The following is a 15,167-nucleotide window of genomic DNA, read 5'->3' as shown; positions in this document are numbered from 1 at the left end:
AAAAAGTTTGTTGATTCAGGATCAGTGTGAACTGTAGTGCCATCTTGTTGGAATCAACTGATGCCATTGTACATTACTTGATGGGCATTTCCATTTTTACTATCATTTCTTAGTATTGCTTTATCTGTGACAGTCACACTGCAGTTACATTCCTCAAAAAAGTATAGATTAAATCAGGGGTGAGCAACCTTTTTAATCAATGGGCCAATTTAAATTTTAAAATTTTTTGGCGGGCCGCACATAAAGTAACACTTATTAATAATTTACAAAACTTTATTTATAATAAACATTAGAATAAAAAAATATAAAATTTAAAAAAAGTAAAGATTTCATATACAAATTTTAATGCAAAATAAAAACAAACAAGAAAAGAACAGAAAAACGAATTTACTTGAAATTTTTAATGAGAAATTTGGCACTGTTTTTTCGATACAAGCTGATCAATATCAGCCGGAATTGATGAGGTAGCTACACGTACGCAGCTTTCTAATCGTGCATCACTCAGTCTTGATCGGTGGTCATTTTTGATTAATTTCATGGTTGAAAATAATTGTTCGCAAACATACGTACTTCCGAACAGAGACATCATTTGCTTTGCATTTTTCGTCAAAAGCGGAAATTTCTCAGGGCTCACATAAGATTTATAAAAATTTTCGATGTTTACTGAGAAAAATACATTTTTTAAATCGGTATTATTCTGCATGTCAATCACTTCCATTTGAAAGTCTTCGGGAACTGTATCCACATCGATATTAAATGGCGAGGAAAACATTTTCATGGAAACCGCTGTCTTCTCAGCTTTGAACATTTGGAATCGTAATTGAAATTCGTTGATTAAAATGTCTATATATTGTGCGTATTTTTGAGAAGTAGTAACGTTTTCTTTTTCTAAATGTGGAAAGTGAGACACATTATTCTGCAAAAGATGCTGTTTCCACAATTTTAATTTGCGCTCAAAGCCCTGAATTTTATCATACAAATTGTGAATAAACTGTCCTTTGCCTTGAAGTTCCACATTAAGATCATTGAGATGCTGAGTCATGTCGATAAGAAACCCAAAATCGCACATCCATTCTTTATTACCAAAATGAGGAAAGGCATATCCCTTCATATCCAAGAACAATTGTATTTCGCTTTTTAAGTTGTATACTCTTTTTAGCATTGCACCTCTACTAAGCCAACGTACTTCGGTATTAAAAACCACGTCGCCATATTCAGTTTCTAAATCTTTCAGGAATTCTTTAAATTCACGGTGATTTAACGCGCGCGACTTTATAAAATTGATTAGTTTAATTATTGGTACTGTGACATTTGGCAAACTCAATCTTTTCGCACACAAATTTTCCTGGTGAATTATGCAGTGGTTAACGAATATTTCCCTTCCTGTGACCTTCTTAATGTCTTGAAATAGCCTTCCCGATACTCCTACCTCCATGCTTGACATTGCTCGTGCTCCATCTGTCGATATACCAATAATCTTTTCTAATGAAATTGAAAAATTTTCCAACACAGACTTTAGTTCATCGTACAGGTCTTTGCCGGTTGTAGTCCCTTGCATTGGAATCAGTGAACACAATTCTTCGGTAATATTAAATTTGGTGTCAATACCACGTAAAAATATAGCCAGTTGTGTTGTATCGCTAATATCGCAGCTCTCATCAAGTGCCAAAGAACAGTATTCGAATTTTGCAATGCGTTCACGAAGCGTTGTTGCTATGTTCTCGGACAAGTCTTCAATTCTCCTTGCAATGGTGAATCTTGATAAACTAATGTTTGAAATAATATTTATTTTATCAGGAAATGCTATTTCTGCAACAGCAGTCAGACATTCTTTTATCATCTCTCCATCCGCAAAGGGTTTCATTTTTTTTGCCAATATTTAACTGACAACAAAATTAGCCTTTACTGCCGTATTTGATAAAATAGCTTGATTTTTAAAAAATAGCCTGTTGTTTTCCCAAGTTTTTCTCCATTTGATTAAACTTATCTATCCGGAGTTGTCCTGTTAAGTTTTTATATTGTTGTTCATGTTTTGTATCGTAATGCCTTTTTTATGTTATATTCTTTTAATGTCGACACAGTCTCTGAGCATATTAAGCATACAACTTTATCTTCGACGAAAGTGAAAAAATAATCAAATTTCCACTTTTCTTGGAAATGCCTGTGCTCATTCGCAACCTTCCATTTTTTTGTTTGCTTTTCCGACATGCTATTATGATTAAAAATTTGAAAGTTAAAAAAATTTGTAGGAAAACTTAATTTTGAATAAAAAAACTCTAATATTACCTTTTTGACAATAATATTGCACTCACGCCTTTCAAGAAACACAAGAATTGCTAAAATTGCTAGTTAACAGCTTACCAGTCTGACTGATTGTNATAAACATTAGAATAAAAAAATATAAAATTTAAAAAAAGTAAAGATTTCATATACAAATTTTAATGCAAAATAAAAACAAACAAGAAAAGAACAGAAAAACAAATTTACTTGAAATTTTTAATGAGAAATTTGGCACTGTCTTTTCGATACAAGCTAATCAATATCAGCCGGAATTGATGAGGTAGCTACACGTACGCAGCTTTCTAATCGTGCATCACTCAGTCTTGATCGGTGGTCATTTTTGATTAATTTCATGGTTGAAAATAATTGTTCGCAAACATACGTACTTCTGAACAGAGACATCATTTGCTTTGCATTTTTTGTCAAAAGCGGAAATTTCTCAGGGCTCACATAAGATTTATAAAAATTTTTGATGTTTACGGAGAAAAATACATTTTTTAAATCGGTATTATTCTGCATGTCAATCACTTCCATTTGAAAGTCTTCGGGAACTGTATCCACATCGATATTAAATGGCGAGGAAAACATTTTCATGGAAACCGTGTCTTCTCAGCTTTGAACATTTGGAATCGTAATTGAAATTCGTTGATTAAAATGTCTATATATTGTGCGTATTTTTGAGAAGTAGTAACGTTTTCTTTTTCTAAATGTGGAAAGTGAGCCACATTATTCTGCAAAAGATGCTGTATCCACAATTTTAATTTGTGCTCAAAGCCCTGAATTTTATCATACAAATTGTGAATAAACTGTCCTTTGCCTTGAAGTTCCACATTAAGATCATTGTGATGCTGAGTCATGTCGATAAGAAACCCAAAATCACACATCCATTCTTTATTACCAAAATGAGGAAAGGCATATTCCTTCATATCCAAGAACAATTGTATTTCACTTTTTAAGTTGTATACTCTTTTTAGCATTGCACCTCTACTAAGCCAACGTACTTCGGTATTAAAAACCACATCGCCATATTCAGTTTTTAAATCTTTCAGGAATTCTTTAAATTCACGTGATTTAACGTGCGCGACTTTATAAAATTGATTAGTTTAATTATTGGTACTGTGACATTTGGCAAACTCAATCTTTTCGCGCACAAATTTTCCTGGTGAATTATGCAGTGGTTAACAAATATTTCTCTTCCTGTGACCTTCTTAATGTCTTGAAATAGCCTTCCCGATACTCCTACCTCTATGCATGACATTGCTCATGATCCATCTGTCGATATACCAATAATCTTTTCTAATGAAATTGAAAAATTTTCCAACACAGACTTTAGTTCATCGTACAGGTCTTTGCCGGTTGTAGTCCCTTGCATTGGAATCAGTGAACACAATTCTTCGGTAATATTAAATTTGGTGTCAATACCACGTAAAAATATAGCCAGTTGTGTTGTATCGCTAATATCGCAGCTCTCATCAAGTGCCAAAGAACAGTATTCGAATTTTGCAATGCGTTCACGAAGCGTTGTTGCTATGTTCTCGGACAAGTCTTCAATTCTCCTTGCAATGGTGAATCTTGATAAACTAATGTTTGAAATAATATTTATTTTATCAGGAAATGCTATTTCTGCAACAGCAGTCAGACATTCTTTTATCATCTCTCCATCCGCAAAGGGTTTCATTTTTTTTGCCAGTATTTGACTGACAACAAAACTAGCCTTTACTGCCGTATTTGATAAAATAGCTTGATTTTTAAAAATAGCCTGTTGTTTTCCCAAGTTTTTCTCCATTTGATTAAACTTATCTATCCGGAGTTGTCCTGTTAAGTTTTTATATTGTTGTTCATGTTTTGTATCGTAATGCCTTTTTTATGTTATATTCTTTTAATGTCGACACAGTCTCTGAGCATATTAAGCATACAGCTTTATCTTCGACGAAAGTGAAAAAATAATCAAATTTCCACTTTTCTTGGAAATGCCTGTGCTCATTCGCAACCTTCCATTTTTTTGTTTGCTTTTCCGACATGCTATTATGATTAAAAATTTGAAAGTTAAAAAAATTTGTAGGAAAACTTAATTTTGAATAAAAAAACTCTAATATTACCTTTTTGACAATAATATTGCACTCACGCCTTTCAAGAAACACAAGAATTGCTAAAATTGCTAGTTAACAGCTTACCAGTCTGACTGATTGTATGACAGAAGCAAACACAAACAAGCACAGACGCGGCGCATTTGTATTGCATGTTTGAACAAGTCACCGACAAGTGAGTAACTCGTCACAAAAAAATTGTTTCGGTTTAGTATGTACTACCATTTTATTATAATTAATTTTATAACAATATATTGATGGGAGAAAGTCGATAAAATAAATTCAATTTAAAAAATGCTTGGTGGGCCGCATAAACACGTTTAACGGGCAGCGTGTTGCTCATCCCTGGACTAAATCCTTGAATTGGTCTATGGAAAAGTGATGAATCTCAACCGATCTGAACTAGGAATTCGAGGACAAATTGTATAAAAACTTGGGTTCTCAAAGACACTGGGTCCTTCTTGTTCATTTGGTCATCCTCGTCCTTTCATAATTTGTGTCCTGCACCTGGTGCTTGAAGCCTTTGAAAGGAACTACTGTAGTTCTTTTCTCACCAAAGGAATTGAGCAACTCAATGTAATCTGCCTCCCCAGTATGAAGACCATTGACAAACAAACCTGTGGCCAGAATTCCAAGCCCAGATTCTGACTAACACCTAAGAATAGAGGTTCCTCCCACCGACCACTGTTGAGGAATATTGTCTGTCATTTTTTTCTAAATTAGAAGACAATGTCTGATTCATTGTAAGAACTTCTATGTATCTCAATTAGTTATGTGCTGGATTGTTAAAAATGTATATCCACGGATATGGATACAGATACGGATCATTAGTGTCTAGATCTGCAGATACGGATACAGATCTCAACTTTCGTGCTCAGTCGGCACCGGTGTGTGTGACCTTGGACCGATAGTTGACGCTTTGCGTTAGTAATGCGACGTGTTTTGATTTGAACTGCATGTGTTTTTGTTTATAGTTTAGTGTGAAATGGGATAGCATAGATTATGTTTGTATTTTTGGAGAGTGTTGAGTTAAATTAAAATAAAAACAATGTCGACAAAAAAGTTTAGCATGTAATATAGAAATATTTTACAATAGTAAATGATTTTTGCAATATGATAAAATTGATAAAGATGATAAAATTTTTGCAATATGAATGTGCCAAATATGTGATTTTAAGAAATAAAAAGCGATTTGAATTGAAGTTATTAGTATTTTATTGCTACCTATCTTTAAAATTTCATGTAAGTAATGAAATTCATTAAGATAAAAGATTCGTTAAAGATCTGCTAAAAAGTAACGGATACGGATCTTTTTTTTTCCTCGGATATCTGCGGATACGGATACGAATATGGATAGCTGGCACATCACTAATCTCAATAAACATGAGTTTGATTGTCAAACATCTTAAGTCTCTATACCTGCCACCACTACCCTCATATGGTTCCATCCTATTGTATCATCCTGACAAAACACAAGAATGGCAAGCAACCCTATCTTTGACTAAAATAAGGAGTCTATACCTGAATACAAAGACATTGGGAGATGACACTGCCAAGAAGCCTTACACCACCCACTTCAGAATAGTGGGCAAATTCCTTCCTGTAACATGGCATGCAACATCCAGGTCCAGAGAAAGTTTCAGTATATTGCTGTAAGTTTCTCTGGACCTGGATTATTGATTTTCTTTCAACAAGCATTACCCAATGATTAGTTCTCAAAGTTGTTCACAGAGATGGAATGCTAACTGCATACTCTGGTAGCCACAAAAATATTTTTAAATTAGTATTCAGAAGGAGATGGTGTCAGGGTGCTCCTGTTTATGCCTTAGGCCAGAGGCAGTTTTTTTAAAATCTATTGCAATAACTAAAATCCTCTTGTAGAACTGGTAGATAGTACAATAATATACTGTACATTTAGGTCCAGGAATTCCTGGAGATAAGGACTTGTAGTGAGTTGATTTTGTTTCATCGTTGCCTTTGCTTTCCATAAAAATGTCTTTTATCCTGATTTTTTAAGACAGGTGGTTGTTGACTTTTATTCCTGTTTTGCTGTTGTGGTTACAAATAATATTGGTAAAAGTCTTTTCAGAAATGCCTGTCATTTCCTTCACCTTTTGCAGACTATGGTAACTCCCAGAAGGTCTTCACTTGAATGGATTTTTTTCAGAGCATAGAAGCCAAACCACACTATTCCTATAAATATATGTCAAGCATAACTTAATAATGTATCTTTGTAAATTGGTTTTCTTATGGGTGGAGAAACTTTTGGACTTGCTTTTTATAAGAAGTTTGTGGAAATACCTTGAAACTTTAAAAAACTTTCAAATGTTTTGACAATCCACTTCTAAACTGCATTTGAGTCATTCCCACTTTGGTTGTATATCTGCATTTTATCAGTTCTCACTTTTAAGTGGTGTCTAATATTATATCCAGGAGTACATATATTCTTATAGCATAACTTTTGTTTGGCTAACTGTCAGTCTTATGACTTCTTATCATAATTTTGTGATAAAATGATGTCTCAGTAATATGCAGAATCCTTAGATATCTTTTATGATTTGCTTACAATCTAGCTAATGATATCATCCAGCTAATAATTTCATGATCAGAATTTTTATTTAAAGGTGGTTGATGTAAATATGCAAAATTGATCAATATTTTTTTTCTATCTTCCATGAATTTCCATATATGAGGAATGCAAATATTGGGTTGTTTGGAAAGTAATTTTGTTTTTTTCCGTGAAAAAAAAACAATATTTTTATAATAAATAAATATTTTATTGAATTATATATCAACCATTTTTGGTCAAATACCTGTTGTCATCGTTTCTGGTAGTAGTATGATTTCATATTCATAAAAGTTTTGATCACTGCTTACAAAAAACTGATTCAAGTGATTTTTGACATTGTCATTTCAAGTAAATGTCTTACAGTTTAAAAAAATTTGTATAGACTGGAACAAGTAATAATCTGAGTATGCTCAATCTGGCAAATACAATTGGTGTGATAGCATGTCCCATCAAAGTTATAACAGTTTCTGACCAGTTACCAAACTTGTGTGAAATTTGACATTATTGTGGTAAAACACTACACCTGTTTTGTTGATCAATTTGGCCACCTTTTCTGTTTGATGATATTACTCAATTTGTTTACTTGATGGCAGTACACTTTCGAATCAATTGTTAAATTGTCTGGTAAAAGCTCCAAAAACAAAATTTCCTTAAAATCCCACCAAAGAGAGCATCTCTCTTTAAGAACATGTGGAACTAATATATCAAGCTTTGAAACAAAACCAATTTGTTTCAAGTAATCATAAATGGTTCAATTTGACAAATTTAATCTCTTAGTGATTTCATGTGTTGTTATTTGGCAGTTTGCTTCAATCAGTACCTTTATTTTGTTTTCATTGGCTTCAACTGGCCATCCAGAACGTGGTGCATCTTCAATACAGTAGACCCCCCTATAACGCTTAGATACGTTCCACGCTAACCGAAAATTACGTTGTAGGAATGATTAAATACATGAGCCAATCGCAGCCCGATAGGTGGGAACTTTACGGACTAAGGCTGTTCGAAAGGTTTTCTTCTATAAAATTAACCGATTCTAGACTAATTCCACTCAACATTTCCAAAACACGTATAATTTTTTGGGAGTAATCCGTATAAACTATGCTATAAACAAAAAATTATAGGATTACTTACCGAGTGTGTACCGTTCGACTACGCCGTTGCTTAAAGCTGGTTTTCATCGCGGAACAGCACATGAAACGACGGCCGCAATTTCTAATAACGAATTTTTCGCAAAAAAATAACTTGACCTTTGGAGACATCATTAATATAAATAATTTTTATGGCCGTTGAATAAGAAGTGTTTCTTTCACAAGAAATGTATAAAATTAGTGCTGTATTAGACTTACGGTACCTAATTTACATACTGTACAGACGATAATAAACTCAACTTACTAGCCTAAAATCTCCGTAGCGTGTTGCCAGGCGGCAGAAAGCATATATATAATTATAATAAAGTTACAATAAATTAAGTTAATATATAATTATATATACAGTACCTAATTTATATATAATTAATATATAATTATATGTACAGTACCTAATTTATATATAATTTATATATAATACTAAACAGACGATAGCAAACTCAATTTAGCCGCTCCGTAGCGTGGCGCAGGGTCGGAGGAAAGTAGTTCGGCTGCTCATCCACTATTGGTCCAGACTCTATCAATCTTGTCGCGAAACGACGTTATAGGAGGTACGTTATACGAAAGTTGCTACAATTTTTTCGCTACGTTATAGGAACGTACGTTATAGGGGGGTCGACTGTATTTAAATTGCTAAAACAAAATTTTATAAACCAGTTTTGGCGCTGTCGTTCTGTCAATACATCTTCTCCATACATGTCACAATTTTTTTCTCGCTTGAACAGCATTCTTACTTTTTCGGTAATAAAAGAGCAAAATATGCCGAAAATGCTGCTTTTGATCTTCCATATTTGATGGGACATAAAAAATAAACAATTGCACAAAATCAAACAAATTTTTTACAAATAAGCATTAAAATGCTAGCTGTCAAAATATATAATGATAATACGGTTTAGAATGAAAATGGTGAGAAAAATATGACTAATCCTTCTAGTGGTAAAAAAATGAAATTACTTTCCAAACAACCCAATAAATTGTGTTTTCTTTGGAAAAATATTGCTTATGATGATAGAAACCAGCACCTAATTATCCAACTTATATTAAACTTCTTCTTGTTATAAATAATTGCAAATTTATTTATTGAAATCAGTATATTTTTTAATTAGTAGATTCTTTAAGTTCAGTTGTCAATTGCACATTTCAATTATGCAAATCAGACATTGCTCTGGAAAATTAAAAAAAATTACTAACCATCTTGCTAATTTTAAATTTTTTTGCCACTTCAAACTACATGTATTTATTGCCAACCAGTTGTATTAATTATTGCAGTTGCTGGCATTCTTATCAGTTTGGAGTCTGGAAAGCAAAAGTAATAATATATTAAACTGTCAGTCAGAAATAGAAATCATTTTTTGAATAATGTTTTAATTTATAATTCCAAATAACACAGTTAAAAACAATACTTATAATTAAATAGTATTTCACAGGTTCTGTCATATCAAAATTTTAACTTAGCTGAAGCTTACTTTATGATTCAATTTCACCCTGAATGTCCAAATATGGACTGAGGTTTTTATTGCCAAGTGGCAATTTTAACTTCAATATCTTTTACAAGAGTCTATCATGTAGCTTTTTTCCTCCCCCTCTCTGGGCACTAAGAAGATCTTTATCTAAGCCAATCATGGATTGGTTAGGCTTACAATGGAATAGTTGGGTGGTAAGAGATGGGACTGACTTATTTGAGATAGATTATCCTTGAGAATTTTCTGTTTCCAACTTGGACTCAAACCCATGTCTCCAGAGTGGTAATTGATGCTTTTACCATTTTGGCTATCTGCCCAATTTTATCAGATAACTATATAGTAAATAAAGTTTACTGTATAGTATATAGTAAAGTTTTAGCTATTACTGTCTTGGAAATCTTGGTTCAAACCTAGTCCAAATATAATTTATAATGTATTGTAATTTTTATTGCCTTTGATAAATTTATTATAAGGTATTAAGGTTTAGAACAGTTAATTTGTTTATATTAAGCACTAAACTAATATTAAAATAAAATTTAAAACTAAATATGAATAATTTGAAGTAATACATTTAATTAGCTAAGTGATTGCTTTATTTCAATGTATTAAATATTGTATTACTGTGTTAATGAAACTTTATGTGCTATATTTTAAACTAGAACAAAATTCAATAATTTAAATATTTATAAAGATTATTTAAAATATTTTTACAGATTCTGGCAACAGTAGTATTATTATCATGGTATTATGCATTTTATGGGGGATATTATATTTCAGTTCGCCATTTTAATCGTATATATAAAGACAGCTAAATTTATTTGGAATAATTTTTAAAAATGCAGAAGGATGGAGATAATACCGTAATTCAGGAGAAGTTAAAGGAGCTGTATCATGTTATACATCAGTGTCAGGTTTGTTGTTTAATTTTTTTTAATCTTTGGGATACAGGCATATGTTTAAAAAAGAAATTTATCTACAGGACGAAAGAAATCGCAGCGAGCACAACTTAACCAACATTGCAAAAACTCATGAACGGATGCAGCATGAGCAGAAATTGTCTCCTTACTACAAAACAAAGTTGAGGGGCTTGTACAAGACAGCCATGCAAGATGCTGACAGTGAAGCAGAACTGCTAAGAAAGGCCCTTGACACTATTGCTGAAGTTAGAGCTATTCGGAATGAAAGAAGAATTGCAACAAAAAATTCTGGTAACTAAATATGACAAAAGTTTATTTACATTATTTTAATACTTTCATAACATACAAATATTTCAAACCTCCATTAACAGACACTCCCGAATAGCAGATACCTCTATTTAATGGAAGTTTTTACAATTATATCTGTATAGGACATCTATTATATTTACCTCTAAATAGTGGACACTGTTGTCTATAACCAACCCAACAAAAACACAATGTCCCACCTTCATTATTCTGAAAGAATTAATTACATATGAAATATTTTAAAACTAAAACAAAGAATCAGCTCAAATACTCTTTCAGATGAATTTTGACCATAGAGGTCTAATAAAGACTGGCTTAAAATAGGAATAGAGGAGGAGGGCAGGTTGTAAAAAGCCAAACAATATTCTATTAGAGAAAATTAATCTGGTTAAGTTGTCAATCATTGCTTACCATCATTCATATTGATGTTATTAAACTTCTGTCTTATTGTTGGAATTAAACTAATGGTACCAAGAAACCATACTCTTCTCAAGACATCTGTCATTCAACAAGAACCATAGTACAGTAGTAATGAAAAAGAAAGTTAGAACAGCTATTATAACAGCATCTATTTGGTGGAAGTTCAAAGGTGGTGTTACAAAGGCAATTTGCCAACCACTTTAATTTAAAGTGTAGGAAGATATTCGGTTTTCTCACATGTATAATGTCATTTATGATCTTAACAGCTTTGTGGTGGCTAAAGTGTAATTAATTTTTAGTAAATTAGTTACTGAAAAAAGCAAAAATGTTTGAAAAATTACATGTACTTGATAAGTACAAAAAGATAAATCAGTATATTGATTTTTTTAGTCACTTAGATCATAAATGATGTCATAAATGCAATACATTTCCACCTCTTGAAGTGGCTAGCAAATTGCCTTCATAACTCAACATTCAAACTTACTGCCTAAACCAACCTTCATCCACCCTTATGTTCATAACAACAGTTTCATTTTTCTTTTTCGTTACTTCTGCCCACATTGTTTTTAATGAATTAATAATTAATCAACACATCATGTAATTTATATGTCCCATTTAAAGTGTCTCATCTACTCTGTTTGGTATTTAGAATTCAGTTAAAATTAAATTTTTACAGCTGAAAAGATAAATAATACAGTCAACCTCCCTATAACACTGTTGATAATTCCGTTTTATATGAATTCCATGTTGCACGAGTCACTTAAATTTTACAAATACGTGAGCCGTTCACAGTCCGGCACACGTATTCGTAAAATTTAAGTGACTTGTACAACATGGAATTCATATAAAACGGAATAATCCAACAGTGTTATAGGAGGGTCGACTGTATACTATATATGTTTTTTAATTATATATATTCTACATATAATTTTTAGTATTTGATGTTTTGTAATCTATCAAATCTTCTCTTTATGATAACTGTGTTAAAATACCATATGCCAGCATGTACTGTACATACAGTACCTCTCAATAGCAGACAAACTTCTCAGTCCCGTTTGTGTTCACTATTTGGAGGTTATACTGTATTTGAATTTTCACATTATATGAATTACTTAGATAAGTTTAATAAATATATTAACTGCTTGATGATTTTAAAATGAACTAAAGTTAATTCAAACTTATTAAATGTAGAAATTATGTTGTAGTTTTGAGATTATTTGATAAAATAATATTTTGTATCTGTAAAGTACTGTACATCACCAGCTTTATATAAATCCCTTTTGTTTTTGGAATGTGCATTTCTATGGTAACTATATTGAAATTCAAACTTATAAAAATCCTTAAAAATTAATTATTCTTTTTAATTTTCATCATTGTTGCTTAGTGAAATTGGTATTTATTTTTTTACAAAAATTTTAATGGTAAGCAAAAAATGGTTATTTTTTTCTCATCTGGTAAATTTTAATATGACAGAGACAGTTAAGATGTGATCCTATGATGTAATTAACTATTACTCTGGGAATCCAGGATCAAATCTAGGTGAGCAATCTCAGGAATTTTTCATGGGTGATCTGACCTAAATATGTGGATCCCATCCCTCAGCATCCAGTCACTCCTGGTGTAGATCCAAACTCATGATGGAAGTGGAAAAAGGCTCCCTTAATATTCACAGGATGGAGAGTCAAAAATGGAAAAAGAAACTTTAATACAATAATTTTTAGTTAATTTTAACTGAGTCATAGCATTGGAAGTAATTGTTTTTCTCAAATGTGACTTGAGACTCAAAAATTATATCTTGAATACAGCATTGAAAAAATTAATTGATAATATTATCTGTGGTGAAAATATTTTTCACAAGTTAATTATCTGCCAAAATAGTATATTTGATGCACAAATCAAAGATGAACAAAATTGGGTATAGTTAAGATTATATTACTGCAAGGTTGACAATTTTTATTTCAGATTTGGATCAATAAGGAAAATTATTAGATGATTATCTTTTAAAATTTCTTTTATAACATTGTGTAATTTTAAGTAAAAATCATTTTTTTAAAAATTTCTTTTGATCATTTTTGATGGAGTTTTGCTCACTGTTAACCCTTTAAAAAAAAACCGATGGGTTTCATTTATTCTGCCATTTTTGACAAGTAACAGATTGTTCTAAAATATTGAATTCTATAAGTTAACAATAATAAGAAAAATAATTAAAATCATAAGACTTCATTATTGATTAATTGGACTTTTAAAATCACATTTTTTTATTCAACTAACTAAAGTCAAAATTTCAAACAAATTAATATGACTGAATGGATAATATGATTGAAATCTAAAACTATTAATTGATAATTTCTGGCTGATGTTCAATGATTTCAATTCCAAATCAATACATATGCCTTTCCCTATAGTTATAATTTAAAATGGCTGTGAAAATTTAGAGTACTGTGTACAATAATAACTGTTAACTAGGCTAAACTAAGCTCCTTGAGTGTTAATTTATTATGACTGTAATAAACCTTTACTCAAATGAGTCTTATTTTTAAAATGTACTCTCATAACATTTGTGAATGCCTAACCATCTCTTGCAGTGAAGTAGTGTACCATGGCTTATCATTTGAGAATCCACTCATCCAAAGAATAGCATCTGATGTTAAGATTCTTAAAAATTTATGAACATTGCCATAGAATTTGTAATATCTGTCCAGTCAGGCTCATGTAATTCTTAACTATTAATATGGGATTATGTAAAGACAAAAGTTGATCTAAAACAGACACTGGCTGATCAGATTTTATTGGAAGATTACGAACTGAAAAATAAACACGTATTTGCTGTTCTAATCACGTGATGTTCTACGTAGAACGTCATGTGATTTTTAGCCAATGGCAAGTTTGAAATTTATTCAGATTTTATAATTCTTGTTTCAAAGGAAATTATAGGAAAGTTTACATTAAACCATCTTAGTGTTTGAAACATTTTTATAAGACATTTTATACTACTTCAAAAGTTTTCAATGTACAGTTCATAATTTTTTTAATATAAACATAAATTTATCTTACAATTTATTTTCATATTAAAATAATAATGAAAATTAAGCTTTGAGTCAGAGATGAAGATGAAAATATAAATTTGATTTTATAAAAATTTTCAGCAGTTGAAAGACCTAAGGAGACAATTCGCAGGGGTGCTTTGATGAAAATGCTGCAGCAAAATGCACTTACACTTCCTCTTTGGATTGGCAAGGGAAATGAAAAACCACCACCACTCTGTGGTGCCATTCCAGCGGAAAGTAATTATATTGCGAAGGTCGGTATTTACTTCTCGGTCAGTCGTTAGTCTGTCGACGTTTTATAATCCGTCTTCCCATTTCAGGTTGGAGATATGGTCGCTGCGCTTGTGAAAGCGCCTGACGGTGACGAAAACTGGATTCTAGCTGAAGTCATTCAGTACAATCACAACACCAACAAGTACGAGGTGGACGACATCGACGAAGAACAGAAAGAGAGACACTTCTTGAGTCGACGTAGAGTCGTACCGCTTCCCTTGATGAGGGCCAATCCAGAAACAGATCCGGAAGCTTTGTTCTCCAAAGGGACTCTAGTTATGGCTTTGTATCCGCAGACAACTTGTTTCTATCGTGCTGTGATTCACGAACCTCCAAAGGGTGCACAAGAAGAGTACCAAGTGCTTTTCGAGGATTCTTCTTATGCAGACGGCTACTCTCCCCCATTGAGCGTTGCTCAGAGATACGTTATCGTGTGCAAAGAAAGTAGAAAAAAGTGAGTGTCTGCTCCAATTATTCGAACATGTTCTATTTCATTTTTGTTCCAGAATGTGTATTTCAAAAAAGGCAAAATTTTGTCTGTTAAAAAAAAACTTTAATTTATTTAAAGTCATCAACAGTGGATGTATGTGTTTTTGTCATTATATTCATTAAGTTGTACAAACTTCATTTAATGCCATAATAAAATACCCTTGGCAGTCA

The 15,167-nt window shown here is 31.9% G+C and overlaps 1 protein-coding gene and 2 pseudogenes across 1 annotated transcript; 1 reads left to right on the top strand and 2 right to left on the bottom strand.

Annotated features, from left to right (window-relative positions):
- Positions 1-297: 297 nt before the first annotated feature.
- Positions 298-2,359, bottom strand: LOC111627353 (annotated as a pseudogene).
- A 173-nt stretch (positions 2,360-2,532) lies between these two features.
- Positions 2,533-4,568, bottom strand: LOC111627347 (annotated as a pseudogene).
- Positions 4,569-10,257: 5,689 nt separating this feature from the next.
- Positions 10,258-15,167, top strand: LOC111627354 (SAGA-associated factor 29-like). The gene is made up of 4 exons (XM_023370912.1): positions 10,258-10,455; positions 10,524-10,752; positions 14,334-14,488; positions 14,555-15,167. Exons 1-4 carry the CDS (start codon positions 10,381-10,383, stop codon positions 14,963-14,965), a joined length of 870 nt encoding a protein of 289 aa, XP_023226680.1. The 5' UTR covers positions 10,258-10,380; the 3' UTR covers positions 14,966-15,167.

Source organism: Centruroides sculpturatus, unplaced genomic scaffold, assembly GCF_000671375.1.
Source record: "Centruroides sculpturatus isolate CEXI.00-Female unplaced genomic scaffold, Cexi_2.0 scaffold437, whole genome shotgun sequence".
Taxonomy (NCBI): Eukaryota; Metazoa; Arthropoda; class Arachnida; order Scorpiones; family Buthidae; genus Centruroides; species Centruroides sculpturatus.
This window is presented reverse-complemented; position numbering and strand designations above follow the sequence as displayed.

What these genes read in the sequence shown, in the direction of transcription:
- LOC111627354 (XM_023370912.1), top strand. Translation starts at nt 10,381, where the DNA reads ATGCAGAAGGATGGAGATAATACCGTAATTCAGGAGAAGTTAAAGGAG. An exon ending in AATTGCAACAAAAAATTCTG is followed by an intron (nt 10,753 to 14,333) that starts GTAACTAAATAT and finishes AAAAATTTTCAG; the next exon opens with CAGTTGAAAGACCTAAGGAG. An exon ending in AAAGTAATTATATTGCGAAG is followed by an intron (nt 14,489 to 14,554) that starts GTCGGTATTTAC and finishes TTCCCATTTCAG; the next exon opens with GTTGGAGATATGGTCGCTGC.